Below are 20,282 nucleotides of genomic sequence, written 5' to 3'. Positions count from 1 at the left end.
CCATTGACGTTCCCTAGGGTGCCTGCTAGATGCCGTCCATTGGTATTCCCTAGGGTGCCTGCTAGATGCCGTCCATTGGTATTCCCTAGGGTGCCTGCTAGATGCCATCCAGTGGTATTCCCTAGGGTGCCTGCTGAATGCCATCCATTGGCATACCCAGAGGTCCAATACACCAATATTTTTAAAGGTGCCAGCTATATGCTGCCCATCATATCCAGAGATGCCAGCCAGATGCCCTGATCAGTCTTGTGCAGTGCGCATGACGTTTTAGGATTGCAGCTGCACTAGTCTCATAATTTGACTTCACAGTATCAGGTTTTAGCTTCCACGGAGGCCAAGTTCCAGTTCTTCTTTGCAGACAGGGAGGAAATCACCCCTTCATGTCAATTCAGTCGTTCTGTTACGATTCGTAAATGTGCCCCAATATAGGCTCAGGTAGTCACCCAACCTTTCACCTATGTCTCCTGCCATTACACTACATAACGGGTTTTGGTACTGACCTTTCACCTAGCTAAGGTACTGCATAAATGTTGTGTGGTTTTCTCCGAAAACTAGCCTCCTTTATTATGCATGAGTATTCTCGGAATCACAGCAGAACCACCATCTTCTGCATAATAACTATGTATCAGGGTCATCCCTTTAGTCATCCTCGACCGACCTGACACAGCAAGCTAGAATCCTAAGGGTACCTTTTGGGTATATAAACACCATATCTTTGCTGAGACAGGCAGAGGAGAAAGACTTCCATGCTGACCCACAGCTCGCAGTGGTTTGACATCCCTTGTGAGGTGTCCATCTCGAGACCAAGACTGGGTCACACAGTCTCTCACCTCAGGTAATGGGATTGTCTTCATCCTAGGGGGATTCTTAGCTGTATGCCTAGATATATGCTAGGTGCAATTAGGTACATCTAGTTCGGGTTGCATCGTAGGAGTACGCATTATTATTGTCATGTATTTATATACCTGTCTATAGTAATTGTTTTAGCACTATTTTAGGAATCTACCATCCATTTACTCTGTTGGTGCTTATAATCATTTATATCTGTTTCTGTCTTATGGTTGTTTCAGCACACATTTTACACTAGAATGATGCTGGTTCAATAAATGCTTATTGAAAATTTCCCCCTGTTTATTCTGTGGATCTCTCTCTGAGACACAGGGAGCATGAGTGACTGAGTGAAAAGTACTGTACTGCACCGTTTCCACGATCCCTGATGGGACGGAGTTGTCATGTTCGATAGTTTCCAAAAACTATTCTCGCCTTTGGTAAGAGGAGTCTACAGTGGCACTGTGAGCTGGCTGGTATACAGGTGACCATACCCGGTGGGGGTGTCTGGACCCCAAACCCACAGTTTGTCTAAACGTGCAGATCCAATTTAGGTTTATAGGAACTACACAACAATTCACTTGTCTTAACTACGGATAAGTATCATGGGAACCTTATCTGCTCCATTGTTGGCCTCTCTGAAGCTTTCACATCTTGCATGTGGTTTAGTCTTCCCGTCCGTTTTTGTTTGTCACTTACAACCCCTTATAACCTGTGATAATCACCAGGGAATCTGCGGTAATGATGTGATTAGTTTTAGACTTATTAGTAAGACATGCTAAGGTCCACTTTTGTGTTGCAGCATTCCATCCTCCCATTGCCTTCAGCACGGGAGCTTTCTTGTGGAGCTTCAGGCATTGGTCAAGCAGCCGGAACGAGGAGACTACAAGTAAGTGGCAAACTGTTGGTCCTTTGTGTGGGTCTCGGGGTGTCAAAGGTACAGTCCCCTCGTGATGCACATTTGCCGCCTCCCCCACCCCATTGTGATGAACTGCACCATGTCATAATATATGCAGGAGGTATTTTGGAATGTCCTTTGATTATACACAGTGCAGTCTATTCTCTGCCTTCAGATAAAGGATCTTGTATTTCTCTCCTTACCCAGCTCCCCTGCATGATGCCACATTAGGCAAGAAGCCTCTTGATGTCAGAGCAGTGGTTCTAGAACAATGTGCCCATCTTTAGAGTTTACGCTTTATTTACCACTGTCGCTGGAGTTAATTGGCCACCAGTCTCTCCCAGGAGAGCTGCATATGTTAATTTTGATGCTTTGCTCATTTCATTTTGGGGTTCTGTGTGAATTTGAAAATAGCCCGAGGAGGCAGCGGAATGCCGCGCATGGCTCTGGGGAAAGGTAGTCTGAATACTACATATGTGGCATTAACTGATTGGTTGCAGATTTGCAGAGCAGGAATTCCAGATATGCTGTTTAAAATATTATTTACAAGTAAACCCGAACTGTAATTCATCAGCGTCTCTTGAGTTTCCATACCCCAGCCTTCATTTCTATTCAGGCAGCAGGATTTTTTTTCTTAAGATTTAGGAGAGCACCACGTGGAAGTTTCCATTTCAAGTGCTGCTGTGTATGCTCTCACAGTCCTGTCCAAATTCTTCTGCTGTGACAGTTTTTCTTCCGAGTGCTCGTGCACAGTCCTGGCATGCACTTTTTTTCTTCATTGGGCCTGGGCAGCCCTTTAAGAGCTTAAACTGCGTGTGCCCTGCAAGCCTCTGGAATGGGCCTTTAATCATGGGTCTCTGTCCCAATGTGCACTAAGGAACTTTACAATGGATAACAATTGAGGACATCGCCTGGATGTTTTACTGGGCTACATCCAAGCTGTTAGTTGGTGTCTCACTAAGCATTGATCGAGGCGCTCTCAAGATGCTTGTCTCTCACCAGGGTTTTTCCATCAGGTTCCTACCGCTCCACCTTAATCATCCCTTCGATTGTGGCTGACTCTATTGACCCACATGCCTACCGGGCCTTTCGAAGCGTCTCCTTTCGGTTGCCACCAGAGGCTTGGCTGCTTTCTAATGCTGTTCTTTGGGAGTTACTGCTGCACCACATATGAACATTGTGATCTTACAGAATTGCCAGGGCCAAGCAGGAGAAACTGATATGACAAAACAGCTTGTCCAGGAAGTAAAGAAAACATTCACCCTAAAATACCTATTTTCAAATGTTTACATCCATCATACTTCATGAAAGTAAGGACCCTTCGATTTTATTGTGAAATTCAGAGGTTACCTTTGTGTTGGGGTTAAATCTGACTAACAGGAATATACCAGTTCCCAGCTTTCTGGATGGACTTTAAATTGCTACTGTATTCTTATGCTTGGAAATAACCTCTTTAGTTTTTAAAGGTTCTCTCAGGGTCATAAAATGACTTTGCTTTCAAGCTTCTTTAATGAGACGCTGATTTGATAATATCGGTCTATTTTTATAATTAGCTCTGGACTTGCTTTAATATTTAGTGAATTCACCCACCTGGACTCTAAGGTGCTGTGAGGCTAACCCAGGGTGCTGTGAGGCTAGCCCAGGGAGCTGTGAGGCTAGCCCAGGGTGCTGTGAGGCTAGCCCAGGGTGCTGTGTAGTCCTTTACAATGTAGGTGCTAGGAATTGACAGTGACTACTTCAGAGGTATTGTCCAGAGCCATTGATTCATACTGTAGCGGAGTTGTTATTTAGTATTTCAGCTTAGGTGGGTGGTAACCAGAAAACAGCACTTAAGTGCCTGCTTGAAATTGCTAGTCTAGTTCACCTTCTCTCAGTCAGAACTCTGTTAATGTGGATATAACAAGGAAGATGGCTCTTGAAGTGACCTACAAGGCTTGCGATCATAAGACTGGAAAGCAACATTTGTATTGTGGTACTGGAATAGTGGTCTGAACTAGAAGAATTTTCCTAAAGCAGATGACCATATGAGGACTGAACAGAAAGCTAAGAGAAGGGGTATAATTTCAGGAAAACTCCTGCATACCAGAGGGCTGACGGGTCATACTTTGAGTGAGGGTGGAACTAAATGAACCAAAGGTGCAGATTTCAGTATTTTTTTCTGAAATAACTGTCTTGAAATCTACATTTAGTTTACTTCTAATATTACTCATGTTCAAATAAGTGTTTCCTTGTTCTTGAATTAAAAACAGCCATTTTCCCATAAATCTTACTATTGGCTGTTTTTTTTCCCTCCAGTTTTTTTTTTCTGCTCAACCACACAGTTTGTTAAATGTTTTTAAAGATGGGTCTCCATGAATAACCTTGGTTATGTTGCATGTAATGCAGTGTTAAACCATCATGGTCCAACTACTATAGAAGTGCCACAGTACTAGTCGGTTGTCTTTGTAGTACTGAAGTCTGAGTGCCTGGTGTCTTCCGTAAGAGAACAATATCCTCTCATGGGAACTGAGAATTATTCTATCAGGAATACGAATCCATAGCAAATACCCACCCTGGGAATTGGTGTTCAGGTGGGGTTCAGGTGCTGTGAAGTTCAAGGACCCTCAATTCTGGAGAGTGTTCTGGTCTCCTCTCCGTGGTTGATGCCTTTCTGTTTCTTAACAGGCTTTATTACCGGTGTACGAAGAGTAAGGCGGACGGAGCCCGGTGGTGCGGGCGCATTCCTTGGCAGGTATGCCTGTTTTGTGTGTGCTTTGTAATGCATCACTCCTTTCTCCCACCTTCATCTCTCTGTAGCCTCACCTTCTTGTCCTTTCCATTGCATCCGTTCCTTGCTGTACTCTGTACCGTCGTCTCCCTTTCTAAGCCCTCGAAATGCTTTTCTTACCTCTGTATGTGCCTTAACACAACATTATCTACTGTGTACCCCCAAACTCCATTTGTTCCTATGTTGGGGAAAACTAAAGATGTCATTGGGTTGATGGCTTCGGTGCCAACCAAACAAAGCTCCTAGTACACAGTACGTCCCTATCTCTCTTGCTCAGTTCATACCGTAACCTAAGCCAGTGTCTGTGTTCAGTTCTTGATGTGATGTTTGGGAGGATGTTCCCGGTCCTAGGTGTATAGATGGAAAAGGCCTGCTGTCTTTTCGTTATTATTATTGATTTTGACACTTATTAGAGTTTAGTCTGATGGTGCCCTGCCTGTGAGTGTGCAAAGAACCACCAAAGTTGGTGAGCTTGTTTGCAAGATAGGCTGGGCGTGGGTCTTGATGGCTAGAGTGTCCACTATGCCTTCCACCACTCTAAAATCAAAACTGTGAGCTCTTTACCTCACACTTTCGTTCTCGCAAAATAACTCCACTACTGTATATATTCACCTGAGCCTAAAGCTTAGTTAAACTATGATGACCCATTGCTTGTTACTCCTTATCACACATTTGTATTATAAAATAAAAGCTCAAAGTTTGCTTAGTCGCAGACCTTCCCACCCAATCCCTAGGGCTGTCTGCAGGCATTGAGACCGTATCAAGGGATTAGGCATCAGGGGGGCCATGCCCTGTTTTCTACGTGCTTGCTGCTTTCTACTTGATTGTGCGGTGCTCCTTTCTGGAATAAGCCGAGGTGAACGGTTAAAGGGTATCCCTTCTTTAGATCTTTTCTTACTCGTGGTTTCCAGAAGACTAGGACTTAGATTAAGAGTGTGGTAGTAAAAACCACCAAATTTGCATATTTTGGTACACCTGTGCACTAATTAATAGGTTTTCTTTTTCTGTGCCCCGCAGAATCTGTATTACACTAATTTGATATAAACCGACCAGCCAACACGCTAGATGTTAAATACCAAATGGCTGTTACTTACTGGGTGCAAAAAATACTGCACCTGATGAATGGTGCATGTGTAAAACATCAAGGTCCGTGTCTAGAGGGGTATCCAGAATCAATAGCACTTGATAAATCCATTTAACTCCAGTTCGGAATTCATTGATTGCTATAGATTCCTCCTATATAAGAGTTTTTAGTCCGTGAAAGGGAATGACTTGAATTTTGGTGTTTACGGCGCAACAATCTCCCTTGACTACTGCTTGCTCTTAAAAAATGATACTGTAGTTTTTTCTTTCTTTTTATTTTTTGGAACTTATCCCATTTTCCTTTAAGGAAAATGGGATGCTATTCAACAAAAAAACTTTCTTGAAAGGCAATCACAGACATAGTGGCCTGCTGACCTCAGCAGGCCCCCAGCTCTGTGATGGCTGCGATTTTTAATGAGTCGCAAACTTCTACTTACCTCATTAATATCATGATATAGGTCGATTTGCAACACACTAGGAATCGCAAGTATGAAATAAAATGTTTCGTACATGAGGAATAGCGATTTCCAAATGACGAGTCGAGTAAAATTACTGTCTGGAAACTGCTATTTCTATTCTTTGTACATCTGGCCCGAAGTCCTCTCCTTATCCTAGCAAACTATGCCTCCTTCTGGAATTTCTCATCCTGCCGAAACACTCTTCCACACTTTTTGCTGTATCTAGTGGAGTGTCCGACCTCTGTCTGGCAGCACACGAACAACCTAAAGGATGAGGATTGTGAACAAATGTTTAGGAGCGGGCTAGTGGCCACTGCCAAATGTTGAACGCAAGGGAAACCACTTGTCACCCTCGTCTCTCCCTCGCCAGCATTCTGTCAACCAACTTACAGTAGAAGTCCATGAAAGCCACATATTTCTCTCATGGCCTAACCACCTCAAAGCCAAAAAGAGTCCTTGCACCTGGCCAGTGTGACTTAGGGAGCCAAACCTCACATGGTTTGAAACAAAGAAAAAATGAGCCCAATATTGGAGCAGCCTTCAGTGTATTAGTGTTCAAGAGACTTCCTTTTAAAAAAAAAAAAAAAAAAAACTCTTTGGGCGACAAGGAAATAATTAAATAATTTCTACTGGTTCTTTTAGCCTATTGATGCGAAAAACATAAAGTGAGAGCCCTCGCCTGCTTGCTGAACGACTTAGATTAAAAGTGTGGTAGTAAAAACCACCAAACTTGCATATTTTGGTACACTAGTGCACTAAATAATAGGTTTTTTTCCTGAGCCCCGCAGAATCTGTATTACACTAGTTGAATATAAACCGACCAGCCAACACGGTAGATTTTAAATACCAAATGGCTGTTATTTACTGGGTGCAAGAAATACTGCACCTGATAAATGGTGCATGTGTAAAACCTGTTAACTAACCATCTCATTTATTTGGCGTGCAGTGTTATACAAAAGCTAATGCACTGAGTAAACCTTTTCTGGGTGATTGCTGTCATCTGTGACTAAGATTAACAAGTGATAGGACTAACAAAGCTGTGTCTCTGGTGCCACCTACTACCAGTATCCCGATCCTCTGACTTGCCCCGTCCATTGCCAAACCACTAAGTCTGTCTTGACCAGCAGTGCAAATTTACTTCTATTTCTTTTTTTTAATTGGCAGAATAACTTGATACTTGTTGCGATATGTGGGTGTGGGGGATCTTTAAGCTTCATGACTTAGATGAGGAGGCTTTAATATGAATCTTATTTTTCCTTTTTCTTTTTTTGTTTTATCATTGCAGGGTCAAAAGCCCAGAGAGCTGCCACGAAATGAGATCTCCCAGCCGGTTCTAGGGAATCAGTTCCATTCCAAACCAGAGCGAAACCCCTTCAAGATTTTGAACGAGAACTTGGAGCCCTCTGCCTGGAAGCAGGTGCACGAAGAGCGGCAGGAAAGGAGGATGGTAGAGGAGAAACTGAAAGCCAGGGGCCGAAACCTGGAAGATGAGAGCAAGATCTTGCCAGACTCTTGGAAGGAGCGAGAGCTGCCCGTGGGTATGAAGGTGAAGAAAACCTATGAAAGGAAGAGGGTGGACTCTGTGGAAGAAACCACAAGATCAGAAAAGGAACTGCGAGATCAGCTGATCCTGAAAGATGGACATCTTTTACAGGAGAAAAGTGGTGAGAATGAATTCACAACTACAACCAAAAACCATATTAGATCTTCTGGGGATGAAGTGGAATTGCTAAAACCACCAGCTTCCAGTGATGCTAAAGTCGGGTCCAGAATAGAACAAGGTACGACTGGTAGCAAACACGAGGATTCTGCAGATCAGGGTGTGGCAGAGGGAAAGCACAAAGACATTAGGGCGGAGGGTGCGATTACTGAGAAGCACAGCCAAAAAGGTGCAGATGAAAAGCACAGAGACCTTATTTCAACTGTCAAGCACAGTGCTTCTAGAGAACTGGAACTTAAAACACAAGCTACCAGTGGGGAAAGCTATCATAATGGCAAGACCAGTGAACCAAAGAGAGACGTCTGCAGTAATGGAAATCAAACAACTTTAAAAGATGGCGCCCAAATGGAGAAACCAGGCAAGGGGCTTCCAAGCCAAAGCTGTTTGTCTGAAGAGGGTCCGTGCAAAGCAGACTTGAAGATCGCCAAATCCAGCACGAAAAGTGCCGGGGAGCACCCATGCCTGCTCGCCAGTGCTGCCAAGACTCAGACTGACATTCTGGTGGAAAAAGCCACAACAGACCAAAAGGAAGCTTGCAATAAAGGAGTCGTATCCACTGCTCAGGATGATGATGATGATGATGATGATGATGAGATCATATTTGTTTCCAGCAAACCTGGAATGGATAAAGCATCTGGCGAAGTAGTTGTTCCTCGTTCTGCTCAATCTTCCATTCGACCCTCTCTGGGTGCTGTACAGAGGACAATCACCTCCTTCCCAGGATTTGGGCATGTCCCCCCAGTGTCTGTTCCCCAGCATCCTACCGAACTCCACAACCAGCTCAAGACACAGCTCAAACTGAAGAAGGTAACTATTGCGTTCATGTTCAGTACTTTTTGGTGCTTGTGTGGTAGGTGTGTTGATTGTTTCTCCTGAAGCACACTACCTGTTTCTCCTGAAGCACACTACCCCTTCCACCTCAAGTTTTTCTAATTTTGGTAAATCTGTAACCACACCAGTTCACTCTCTGATCTGAAATACACAATTAATTTCAATCCAATCAGCAGTGCTACCAAATTATATTGTTTAATAATCTGTTCAACAGGGAGATCCCACCAGATATCTTGATTTCTGTGTTCTTGACTTCTGTTGTGGTTTAGTGATTTGTAAATTCTGGAGAATGACATTTTGAGTTGTGATGAGAGAGTGAAGAAACACTGTGGTTTCATTGATCCTTGAAGGTGGTTTTTGGTACGAGACATATAGCAAAATCTGGATTTGACTTTTCAGATGAGGATTTGGTTGGTATGTTTTGTGGGAGAAAACTGGGAAGCTTTGTTGAGCTACGACTGATGGAAAATGTATTTTTGTGAGTTCCCCATATTCAGTGTTTATTGTTCTAATGCTTTGAGGAGTGCTGCTGCTCCTTTTCACCATTGGATCTAAACATCCTTTTTGAAAGACTTATAATTGGGGAACACTGACTTCATTAAAACGCCCTATATTTCTTTATTTGTGGTTTCTCATAGTGCTTTCCTCTCTAGTGCAGTGTTCAATTTACAATATAGAACCTAATTCAAGGATGCCGGAAAAATCTAAGGTAGAAGTATGGAATCCTATATCATTCTGTAAAGAGAGGTACAGATTTTGTATCATTTTGCAGACAAAAGCCATATACGCAAAGACCGAGTGTAGGAAGCTGGCTCTTTATATGATATATCAGCCGTTCCCTCATGAGTGGGCAGGGGCTTGCTCTAGCAATGTGCTCTGTTAGGGAGTAGTGTGGTTGAGCAGCCTTAGGATTAACCGAGAGGAGTTCAGGCATCTACAAATCCAGTCAATGATCAATAAATGAGTCATGACACACATGATTCAAAAAAGAGATCCACACCAAATTATAAAAATAGCAAATATTTTTATATATGTTTAGGTATAAGAGAAATAGTTCAGGTAAGTCATTTTTTAAATATATATTCTTTGCAGTTCAAAATTGGACACAGTGCAAGTTTTGCGTTCTGCAATGTTATCCTATGGAAGAAAGCTCAAGTTTTGCAAACGGGTCCAGTACAGCGACTTACAGGCCCAATCTTCAGGAGTTAAGGTGAGTGGTGGGCAAGGTTCAAGTCAGCACTAACAGTCGACCACCAGCGCCACGAGGGCGGCCGGGTGCAGGGTGCAATGTTATCCTATGGTGATCAGCAAAAAAGAGGCTGCAGATTCTGTCGGAGATGCCAGTCGGGCTGAACCAACAGGGGGCTCAGGCCTTGCAATGCTCTGGGACGAAGGGACACTCTGGCCCTCTTCTCCACGGCCCAGGGGCGACAGATGCAGGGGTGACTTTAGGCATCAGGTTTTCTTACCGTGAGCAGTCGCAGTAGAGGGGGCCTGCGTGCAGAAGCTGCAGGTGATGTTGCTGGGTCCACAACGGCTGAAACCACAATAGACTCTGGCTCTGGAGGGCTGAGGGAACTGGCAGCATCTCTGTCACATTACTATTTTAGCCACTGCGACTTGTCCCATGAGGATGAGAGGTGGGGTAGACCAGAATGTTACCTGTGATCTCAAGGACCCCATGGCCTTTTCCAAGTTTCCCTCCAGGAGGTCGCTATGCGCATTCATGACCAAATATCGAAGGTTCTAGGGGTCCAAGTCATCACAATCTCTACTAGGCGAACCATCCGCTCTGGGATGGATTCCTGAATGGGTAACACCAGAGATTTGGAACGATTGTCTCCAAACCTTGAGAGTGTCACAAATTGTGCTACAGTGGGAGAAATGCATGCCAGTGTCTATACGCTCACAATATTCTGCTTTGTGTGTTAGAGACTGCATGGATCTTCCTGGTATTGGGATGCCCTGGGTGCAAAGCTTTGTAGCAAGTAGTTCAAGGGCTAGTATGAAGAGCACATGTGATGCGGGCATCTCTGTTCATGCCTAGTTCTGTGGGATATGCAGTAGATCTGCATTGACCAGTGCACACTCTGGCTAGAGGGTTAACATACAGGAGTTTGACCCAATTTATGAATTGGGATCCTACACCATATACCCTTCCAAAACATGAATATGTATTTCCAACCAAGAGTGTGACATGCCTGTGCAATATTTAGGACTAAGCATACTGGGGGCAGAACTGGTTTATTTCTCTCAGGACATGGTATAGACTTCAAATATTGCGGGAACTGTTGCGTCACGGGATAAAGCCACGCTGATCTATGTTGACACGGGTCAGTAGATTGGAAAAGAAGGTGCTCTGCCGAAATTCTACATAATATCTTGCATTCTGACTCTAAATTGGATGGCATGAGGCACTGGAAAGCGGGTCTACCTCAGGCTTCAGTATCCGCACAACTACAGCCTCTCTAACAGAGGGGAGTAGGTGGCCTCTTGTCTTGGTACTTTCGTATAGAAGCTTTAAGCATGGCATCAAACTGGCCTCAACAGCAGAGTAAAGCTGAATGGGTATGCCGTCAACCCTGCGACCTGGTCTTTGTTGGCGGCTTTCGACACCATCTCCCCTGCGCTTATGGTTCAGCGACTGCAGGAAGTGGAAGTTATGGGAAGGGCCTTGTAGCTTCTTCACTCTTTCATGTCAGGGAAAACTAACCTCGTTCGCTGCGGTGGTTTCAGAGCTAGGGTCTTCAGCCTTCCATGTGGGGTCCCCCAGGGTTCTTCATTAAGCCCCACTCTTTAACATTTATGTGACCCCTGTGGCCGAGCTGGTGAGATAATTTGGGTTCCAGGTGCTTTCCTATGCGGATGACACGCAAATCATCATTGTTTCCATCTCAAATGATTTGCAATTGGTCGCAGAGAAATTTGACCAGTGCATGGCAAGCATGATCTGCTAGATGAAGGGTAACTCCCTAAAGATTAATGCTGACAAGAACGAGATTGTGGTATTTGGCTTGCAGAATTCCATCTGGTCGAATGCCTGGTGGCCGACAAACTGTGGTCCCCTTCCTGTCTGTTAGGAAAGCTAAAAATCTGGGGGTCAATTTTGACAAGGGTCTGCCCTTTGATGCTCAGGTCAGCCGTACTGTTTGTACCTGTTTCTGTATCTTAAAAACCCTTAGAAAGGTGCTACCATATATTCCGTCTGAACTGCATCGGTCCATCATCATTGCACTAGTCACCTCCCGGCTTGATTCCTGCAATGCTCTGTACCTTCACATCAATGCTGCTTCTCTGAACAAGCTTTAGGTTGTTCAGAATGCAGCGGTCCGGCTGATCCTGAACATTCTGCAGCACCAGTCAACCAGGGAGGGTATTTGTGCCTTGCACTGGCTTCCTATTAGGGGATGCATCTCCTTCAAAGTCCTGAACATGGTATGTAAAGCCCTGCGCATAAAGGCTCGCCGCATTTGAAAACCATGTAACGAAAGAACCCGAAGATCCTCATCCTAGAAAAAATGTATCTCTCCAAGATACTGCAGGGCCAGATGGGGCGGTCGCTCCTTCTTTGGAGCGGCCGCCAAACAATGGAACTCCCTGCCTTCCCCCATTTCCAATGCGGAATCTCTTTCGGCTTTTAGAAAACTGATGAAAACATGCCTATTTTTATCCTAGTTACCTGTTCCATGCTTCTCTCCACTCCTCCGTTTGCCCAGCGCCATGACACCCTCGGGTATAAGTGTGCTTTATAAATTTTATCCTATCCTATGGGTAGGGAAGACAGTCTGTCAGATATATTGCACAGATATTGGCGCCTCCAGCACCTCTCTTTGGCCTGGGGATCATTGAGGTAGGGAAGCCTCAGTCACCAAAGTATGTGGTCTCTTGCCATCAAGATCCGTGTCACTCATAAAATGTGGTGTGAAACTATCCCCGTCTGTGGACTAGAACACTAAATATGTGCGCATTAAGTCGCCTGGAATGACATTGTTACATGGACAGAGGACATAAGCCAGGAGCTTGCCTGGTCTATCAGCCTCTTAATGGTACCTCAGTGTGCACGCTGCTGCCTTCCCATGTCAAAGACATTCCAGCAGATCTGTGTGGTACTTCACTCTTGCAGAAGGCCCTCCATCCGAGAGGGGTTGAACGTGGATTCCATTTCTAATGAAATTACATTACTCTACCTTTTATGTTATCTCGTCCAGTGTTTTACAAACCTCTCAACTCTTTTATACTCTAGCATCTAATACGAACTTAAAGGTCTCCCATTCCAGCAATGGGGTGGAGGCAGAGTTCTTGTTTTCTTTCATGTAATGGGCAATTGTTTCATTCATGGTTTCTCTGAATACTGCATCCTCTAGATATTGCGGTTACATTTGCCACCTCTACCCCCAATGTGTTGTGATCCCAACATTTTTTTTGCCTGGTATGGAGTGTGGTAGATGTATGTTTGACGTCTCCCAGAGCATACCACTTGATCTAATTTAATGTGGAGTTTGTCAGGCAGAGGTGGGTGGGGGATGAATAATAGTATTTACTGTGTTGCCCATTACGAATACGCCAAGGGTCTCAAGGTTGCATGTCTTGGCTAACAGGCAAGATTGGGGTGGCAGGAGGGCGAAGAAGGTGTATTCGGTCCTGGTGGATCTCAGGTTGTCAGTGGTTTGAGGTGGACCCATGGCAGCCTGGAGCACTGAGGCTGCGGAGTCAGATGTTGAGGAGAATTCCTGTGCTGCTTCTGAGGAAAGGTACCTGGGTGGCTCACACATTGCTACTGCAGTTACAGCAGGTCATATAGGTGCTCTGCCCAGGACCAAGCCTCCTCTGGAGAAGTTATAAAGTGGGTGTTTTGGTCTCCTCTTAACAAAATGGGAGAGATGGAGCTACGCCAATGCACAGCCTCCACGATCAATCAACAAAACAGAGCAAGTGTGATGGCTGATGATATAAAATCCAATTTTTGGTCTATATCAAAAATATTTCCATTAGGGTCTTGCTGGAACAGCTGTCCAGAGTACCAATTGGATTGCAAGTGGAGGCCTCACCCACCTTTTGTGGCATTCTTCATCATAGGTGACCTCATCCCAGCCTGGTAAGATAATACTACCAGGACGGACTCCACCTCAAATAAAGGGGGTGTCTTAGGTAAAACTAACTGGATATGAAGGGATCCAGATATGCTAAAAATACCTAAAGGTAAACCCAGGTAAATACCTTTATTTAATGGGGACCTTCAGTACACCTAAGAACGAGGGGATTGTGTACAGGTGGAATGGTCCCACCATCCTTCATAGGACAACATGTTTCTGCCCTTACATTTGCCAATAAATGTAAATGTAAAATGTAAATGTAAATGTGGGTGTACTTGTAAAGCGCACTGCGACTCCATGGAGTATCCTGGCGCTGAAGACCGCTGGGGAACCCGTCCTGGTTTTCCCTGTGAGATGGTCCCTTTCTGGGTATCTCCAAGGTGAAACCAGGCATCCCCGGCGTCTGTGGGGGGCCGTTGTAGAGATGAGGCAAGCTTAATGCCCAGAGTTGCCGAGTGTGTTCCCTGGTTAGAGTAGGCACCGAGGTGAGAATTATCGAGTCCGTTTTGACCCTGGTCCACGACCCTGCCGCGTCGGGAATTGAACCCAATACTGGTCAGGGGCATTCTTCAGAGCAGATGGCATTTCCTATCGCTATAACTCCTGCAAAGACAGTGAGTAAGAAGAATATGGGTGTCAACGTGAGTCCTTCCTTGAGACCTCAGTATAAAGTTCCTAAAATATATCAGAACAAAAACATTAAGCAAAATTATTACAATTGCCACTCAAGTGGAACATTACATGCAGGGTGCTAATATTGACCTGTGTAACACAATTAGGGACACTGCACTGCAACCAGGGAAACACCCAGTCCGTTGAGTTAATACCATCCAGGTGAGCAGTAATCATTGAGACGAGTGAATAAGCAGCCTAGTGGAGTTTATTCTCCGGTCCATATGATCTAACCCATATGGGGTCCCGGCACAGCCACAGTAAAGCCACCCCGACCCCCAAACCCCCACCCAAGCAACTGCCATCTACCTCTGCTAGTGGGCTCTTCATCCAGTGAGGGGGTGTGGAGCAAGTCCAGTACGGCGGGATGGGGGGATGGGATGTCACCAGACAGGAGATTACAATGGTACCTCAGTGCCTAATTGCTGCCATCGGGAATTAAATAAGCATTGGCAAAGGCAATAAATCTCTCTGCAAGAGCTATTGGCTTTACCCGTGTGTTTTAGCCATGTTGCACACCAGCATGACTGCTGTCTAGCTTGGCTAAAATTAGTGGCGTAGAGGAGAGTGGCGTGGAGTGGAATGGCGAAGAGTACAGTTTTTTTGGAGTGGTATAGAGTGTTGTGTATTGGAGTGGCAGAGTGAAATGTATCCTCTGATCCAGTTGATCTGACCCACCTGGGTCCCCAGGCAGTGCCTCCACCCCACCCCAAGCAAAGGCCATCTACCTCTGCTAGGGGGCTCTTCACCTAGTGAGGGGGTCGGGGACAAGTCCAGTATGACGGGATGGGGGCGGGTGTCATCAGACAGGAGGTTCCAATGGTACTTCTGTGCCTAGCTGCTGCAATCAGGAATTAATTAAGCATTGGCCAAGCCAATAGATCTCGTCTCAGCAAGTATGTTTTAGCCAAGTGGTTCACCTGTGTGGCTAAAAATTAGTGGCGTAGAGGAGAGTGGTGTAGAGTGGTATGGCGAAGAGTGTACTAGAGTATTGTGGAGTAGCATAGAGCGTTGTGTATTGGAGTGGCATAGAGTGGAGTCTCGTAGAGTGGTGTGGATTGGCTTAGACTAGACTGGTGTACAGTACATTGACAGAGTGCACCAGTGTACAATGCAGCGTCGTAGGATGCTGTGGCATATATTAGCATGTTGCATGGCAGAGTGCAGTGGTGAAGAGTGCAGTGTTGATGTATAGTGGCAGTGGATGTCAGAGTAGATTGTTTCATAGAGTGAATTTCCGTAGAGTGGTGCAGGGCAGAGCACATTGGTGTATAGTGGCATACAGTAAAGTGGTGCGGATTGGTGTAGAGTGGAGTGGTACAGAGTAGCGTGCATTGGCATAGATTGCAGTGACGTAGAGTGCAGTTTTGCAGAGTGGCATTATGTTGAACTGTGCAGAGGCAAGGCGTGCCATGCTGTAGAGTTATTTACAACAAGGGGTGGTGATGGACAGAGTCTCTGAATTAAGCAGAGTACTCTCACCCAGTCAAGAGATCAGGGCTAGATCCAACACAGTTTTTTAGCTCATTGCACCATCCCAGTTTCAGAACCTGGCTGTATGCAAATTAGTCTGTCCCTGGCCCAGTGCATCATGGGAACAGGGCAGACCAGACTACAAAAGCCAATTCTTACACTGGGAAGGAAACAAGCTTCCGGGGACCGGTTTCTGCCATTTCAGGCGTCTTCGGCCCGACTTGCTTGAATCCTGATGGTGCAATGAGCAAGGGACTCACATCTGAGTATACCCTTCCACGCTTAGGGTGGACAAAATTATTTACAACAAGGGGTGGTGATGGACAGAGTCTCTGAATTAAGCAGAGTACTCTCACCCAGTCAAGAGATCAGGGCTAGATCCAACACCGTTTTTTAGCTCATTGCACCATCCCAGTTTCAGAACCTGGCTGTATGCAAATTAGTCTGTCCCTGGCCCAGTGCATCATGGGAACAGGGCAGACCAGACTACAAAAGCCAATTCTTACACTGGGAAGGAAACAAGCTTCCGGGGACCAGTTTCTGCCATTTCAGGCGTCTTCGGCCCGGCTTGCTTGAATCCTGATGGTGCAATGAGCAAGGGACTCACATCTGAGTATACCCTTCCACGCTTAGGGTGGACAAAATTATTTACAACAAGGGGTGGTGCAAGCCGGGCCGAAGAGGCTGAAATGCCAGAAACCGGTTCCCGGTAGCTTGTCTCCTTTCTGGTGAAGAATTGGCTTGGTAGTTTGGTCTGCCCTGTTCCCATGATGCACTGGGCCAGGGACAGACTAATTTGCATATAGCCAGGTTCTGAGCTGGGATGGGGCAGTGAGATAAATAACGGTGATGGATCAAGCCCTGATCTTTGGACTGGGTAAGAGTGGTCTGCTTAATTCAGACACTCTGTTCATCACCACCCCCTTTTCTGTATGGTGTAGAGTGGCGCAGAGTGCATTGGCTTAATGGTGCCGAGTAGAGTGTATGGTGTGTCGTGGTGTAAAGTGGAATGGTGCAGAGTATACATGGTGTGGTAGCACACTGATGTTGCATACAACACATTTTCAATTGAAATGACCATCACATTTGCACAGGTATACCGTTTTACTGATAAAACTATACAGCGTACAAACGATGTGTGGAAATGGCATCACCTTGTGTATTGATTTATTTTGATCCTATTAAAGTATTTGTTTCTAACACACTTCAGAATGAACAAAAAATGAGCGTCATTTGTGCTTTCCTAATTCTGATATATCTTCTTTGACTGCAGTAGGTAACCTGCATTTAGCATTATGAGATTTGTAGATTTAATTTTACTTTTGCAAATGTTCTCAAAGTTCCTAGCATTCAAAGTTCTGTGGGTTAAAAATTAAAATGATTGATCATCAAACATGACATGCAGCTTCTCAGCAGCTGTTGGTGACAAAATGGAGGTTTATATGAATGGGCCAGGTCTGTTCACAACAGGGATGGGTCCAGAAGGCCTAACGTTGGTGATATTGGGCAGCGCTTCACCTGTAATATCCAGGCTCTCTGTAGAAGCATTTGTGAGCACAGCATGGTTTGTAATGCATGTGAAGTCCATAATCTGTTTGCCTGTTTGTAAAGTCCTATTGTGTGAAAAGAGCAGGGGCTTGCACCACCCCACGTCTTATGTTCATTGACCGAGTACACGGTGCAGTTTGTGTAAAGTGTGCATTTTTGTTGCCACTGCTGTCAATAGCTTTAAAAAAAATTAAGATCCCACCATTTTTTCAAAGTTTATTTACTTGCTTTATATTTCTCGCTGTTATCGACTAGTGGCAGTTTAGTGCCCAGATGAATCTTCTGTAGGATGCCCTCTCACCTGAACTGCCTTGAAGCTTTTGAGCTTCAGTATCTCTATAAGGTAATGAATTCATTTTGTTCGAGGTTAGCCCCTCATGTTCTGTTCATATTCGCTGAGCTCCCCTTTCTGCCTCTGTGCCCGAAGTTTCTCCAGATTTCCTTATAGGCTGAGTTTCTCACTCTGCATGTACCCCAAGAACCACATGGTGGGATTGGTTCCCCAAGTCTGGCAAGAAGCACCATGGGGGCGGCTGTTGTTCTCGAACAATAGTAAATGGTTTTATAGAGTGCGTTCTATGTATGCGTTTTGCATTTTAGCAGAGCTCTAACATGCAGGTGGCCCTTTTAACTGACTCCACTGCAGAATGAAATACTGAGTTGTGCCTGCTAGATTTTCAACTTCTGGAATGCAGGTTTCAGGCACTCCTACAAACTGAGCCCTAAACTGACTGAGCTATCTTACCGGCTCTGAAAATGGTGCCCCTAATAGGGCTCATACGTGTAATCGTCTGTATGTTGGAGACCCATCACCTTTGAGATTCTGTCCAAGTGTGTTCTCTGCTGAAATGTGGCAGAGGATAGAGCGGAGGACTTGCATTTCGGAACTGCTCGGAACCGATCCAATCAATATATGGAACTGCACTCCTTCTGACGTGTAAGCTTGTCAAGCTTCACCCATATGTGGATTAGACCCTCCTGTAACTGAACGTCTTGGGAAATGACTAATTCCCATGAAGGGGTCCCTCCATCTACTTGTTGGCATCCCGCCAAAGATTATATCTACTTGCTGGCAAGTCTAACCTCCTTACCCATGGACCTCTGTACCTTCCCGTCAATTCTGCTTCTGTTGACTCTTTTAGGTACGAACAGTGACTTCATATGTCTCCCACCTGTTTATAGCACTGTTACTTTACAACTGTACAAATAAGGTGATCCATACAGATGGGTTTGGTGGGCATCATTTGATGTAACTTGACTAGTTACAACAGGAGGAAAAATAGACATAACTACTGACTTATTCTCCTAAACTTCAGTCGGGATTGTTCACACCACCGCTCACATTTTCTGTTCCTATTTACATGTAAGCCATTCATCTTGCCTGTTATTTTTCCAGCCGCTTTTTCAACGTCACTAAATCCCTTTTATTGATTGTGTCTACCATATTCTACCAATCTTGAGTAAGGAGTTGTAGATGATCATTTTGTTTCCATCATAACTTTGTGTGTGTCATCAGTGTTAATTATTGAGACAGATTAAGTTGAAATTATTTGGCACAGCACACCATTTATTTCTTTGTAACTGTGACCTAACTTCAGATCCCATGCCATTGCCTTTAATAACTCCAAATTAATTCAGCAATTTAAGCATTTAAAAACAAATGATCTGTTCATAACAAACTCCGCCAATCACTTAAAGTGCTTTGGTAAAGGTTATTTGGAGCTGAACGCAGCGCCTGAGATGTTGCTGAGTCTGTGTCTCTTGTGGTACTTGCCCCGGTAGGTCATTGCCTCTGGTTGTGAGCCAGGCAGCCCGGTCATCCTCTAACCACAGTAGCTGTTGTTGGCGGAACCACTGTCCAGTGTATGCTTTCTTGAACTCCTGCATCTGCTGCTTCGTATGTGGTGATGCCCCTAAAATGCAACTCTGGTGAATGCTAGAGGATCCCCCCTACACTCTTGTCCCAAGGCCAGTTGGTTAAGTGACTCCAGTATTGTAAATTTTGCCCTTAAACTTTAAAAAACATGTTTGTACTCTGAGGAAATTGAATCACATTCTTCTCCGGTCCAGCAGCAGCCATTTCTCTTTTACTAACCATCCCTCTTGCTACTTGTTGGTTCTTTCAAGAGCCAACTATAAACAAATGACATTTTTCTGCTGTTGCTGTTTCTTTACTACCCGTCTGGGCATTCAGAAGATGTATTCACCCTGGAGATCGAGATGTAGCATAGTTCGCGTCCTGTTTAGATTTCGGAGCTCTGAACATATTTTTCAGCTGGGCCATATTGTATATAATTAGTTTGGCTGTAATCCAGCAAACCCGCCTTAACAAAGGTGAACATTGTTTATGTGCATTTGTAAATAATTGTCAAATCTGGTTCCGCGTTCATTGATGGGTGTCTGGTGTGAGTTTTGTGTTCTTTGCTTGGTATCTGTAGGTTTGTATGCTCAAGGGCTAGGCAACACGATCTGTAGGTGAATCATGGTCAGGCATAGACTGTTTCACTGTACTGATTTCTGACTATTCAAGTTTACAAGTTCAATGTGCTCCTACTACATTCATAGTTGTGATTTTCCTCGTCTGAAATATGTTTTGCCAGGCTTTGTTGGGTGACTTTGCAGTTTGAAAATAATAAAGTGCTTTTAAACAGGTTTAACCTCATGAGGGAAAATGCCCTTACCATAGCACAATAAAGAACACTTTAACCACAACTTTGGGCACACTCGTCTTTTGCAGGCAACGTTGGCGACCGTGAATGTTCAGGCACTTCCTGACAAAGGGCAGCGGTTACTGAAGCAAGTGAAGGATTTGGAGGATGCACTTGGTGCTCTCAACCTCTCCACGCCTGAGAACCCGGAGACAGGTGATGTATGCAAGGGCTGTGGGTTTTTGTTTTTTTGTGTCAAACTA

General features: G+C 44.8%; 1 protein-coding gene across 1 annotated transcript in view; it reads left to right on the top strand.

The window, feature by feature from the left end:
* The window catches only part of TTF2 (transcription termination factor 2), a 124,979-nt gene that overhangs the window by 24,846 nt on the left and 79,851 nt on the right, over window positions 1-20,282 (top strand). Inside the window, exons 4-7 of the mRNA XM_078656604.1 lie at window positions 1,631-1,717; window positions 4,391-4,457; window positions 7,320-8,561; window positions 20,109-20,235. Coding sequence (XP_078512730.1) covers window positions 1,631-1,717; window positions 4,391-4,457; window positions 7,320-8,561; window positions 20,109-20,235 — 1,523 coding nt within the window. The remainder of the gene's footprint in view (window positions 1-1,630; window positions 1,718-4,390; window positions 4,458-7,319; window positions 8,562-20,108; window positions 20,236-20,282) is intronic.

This window comes from Lissotriton helveticus, chromosome 8 (assembly GCF_964261635.1).
Source record: "Lissotriton helveticus chromosome 8, aLisHel1.1, whole genome shotgun sequence".
Taxonomy (NCBI): domain Eukaryota; kingdom Metazoa; phylum Chordata; class Amphibia; order Caudata; family Salamandridae; genus Lissotriton; species Lissotriton helveticus.
This window is presented reverse-complemented; position numbering and strand designations above follow the sequence as displayed.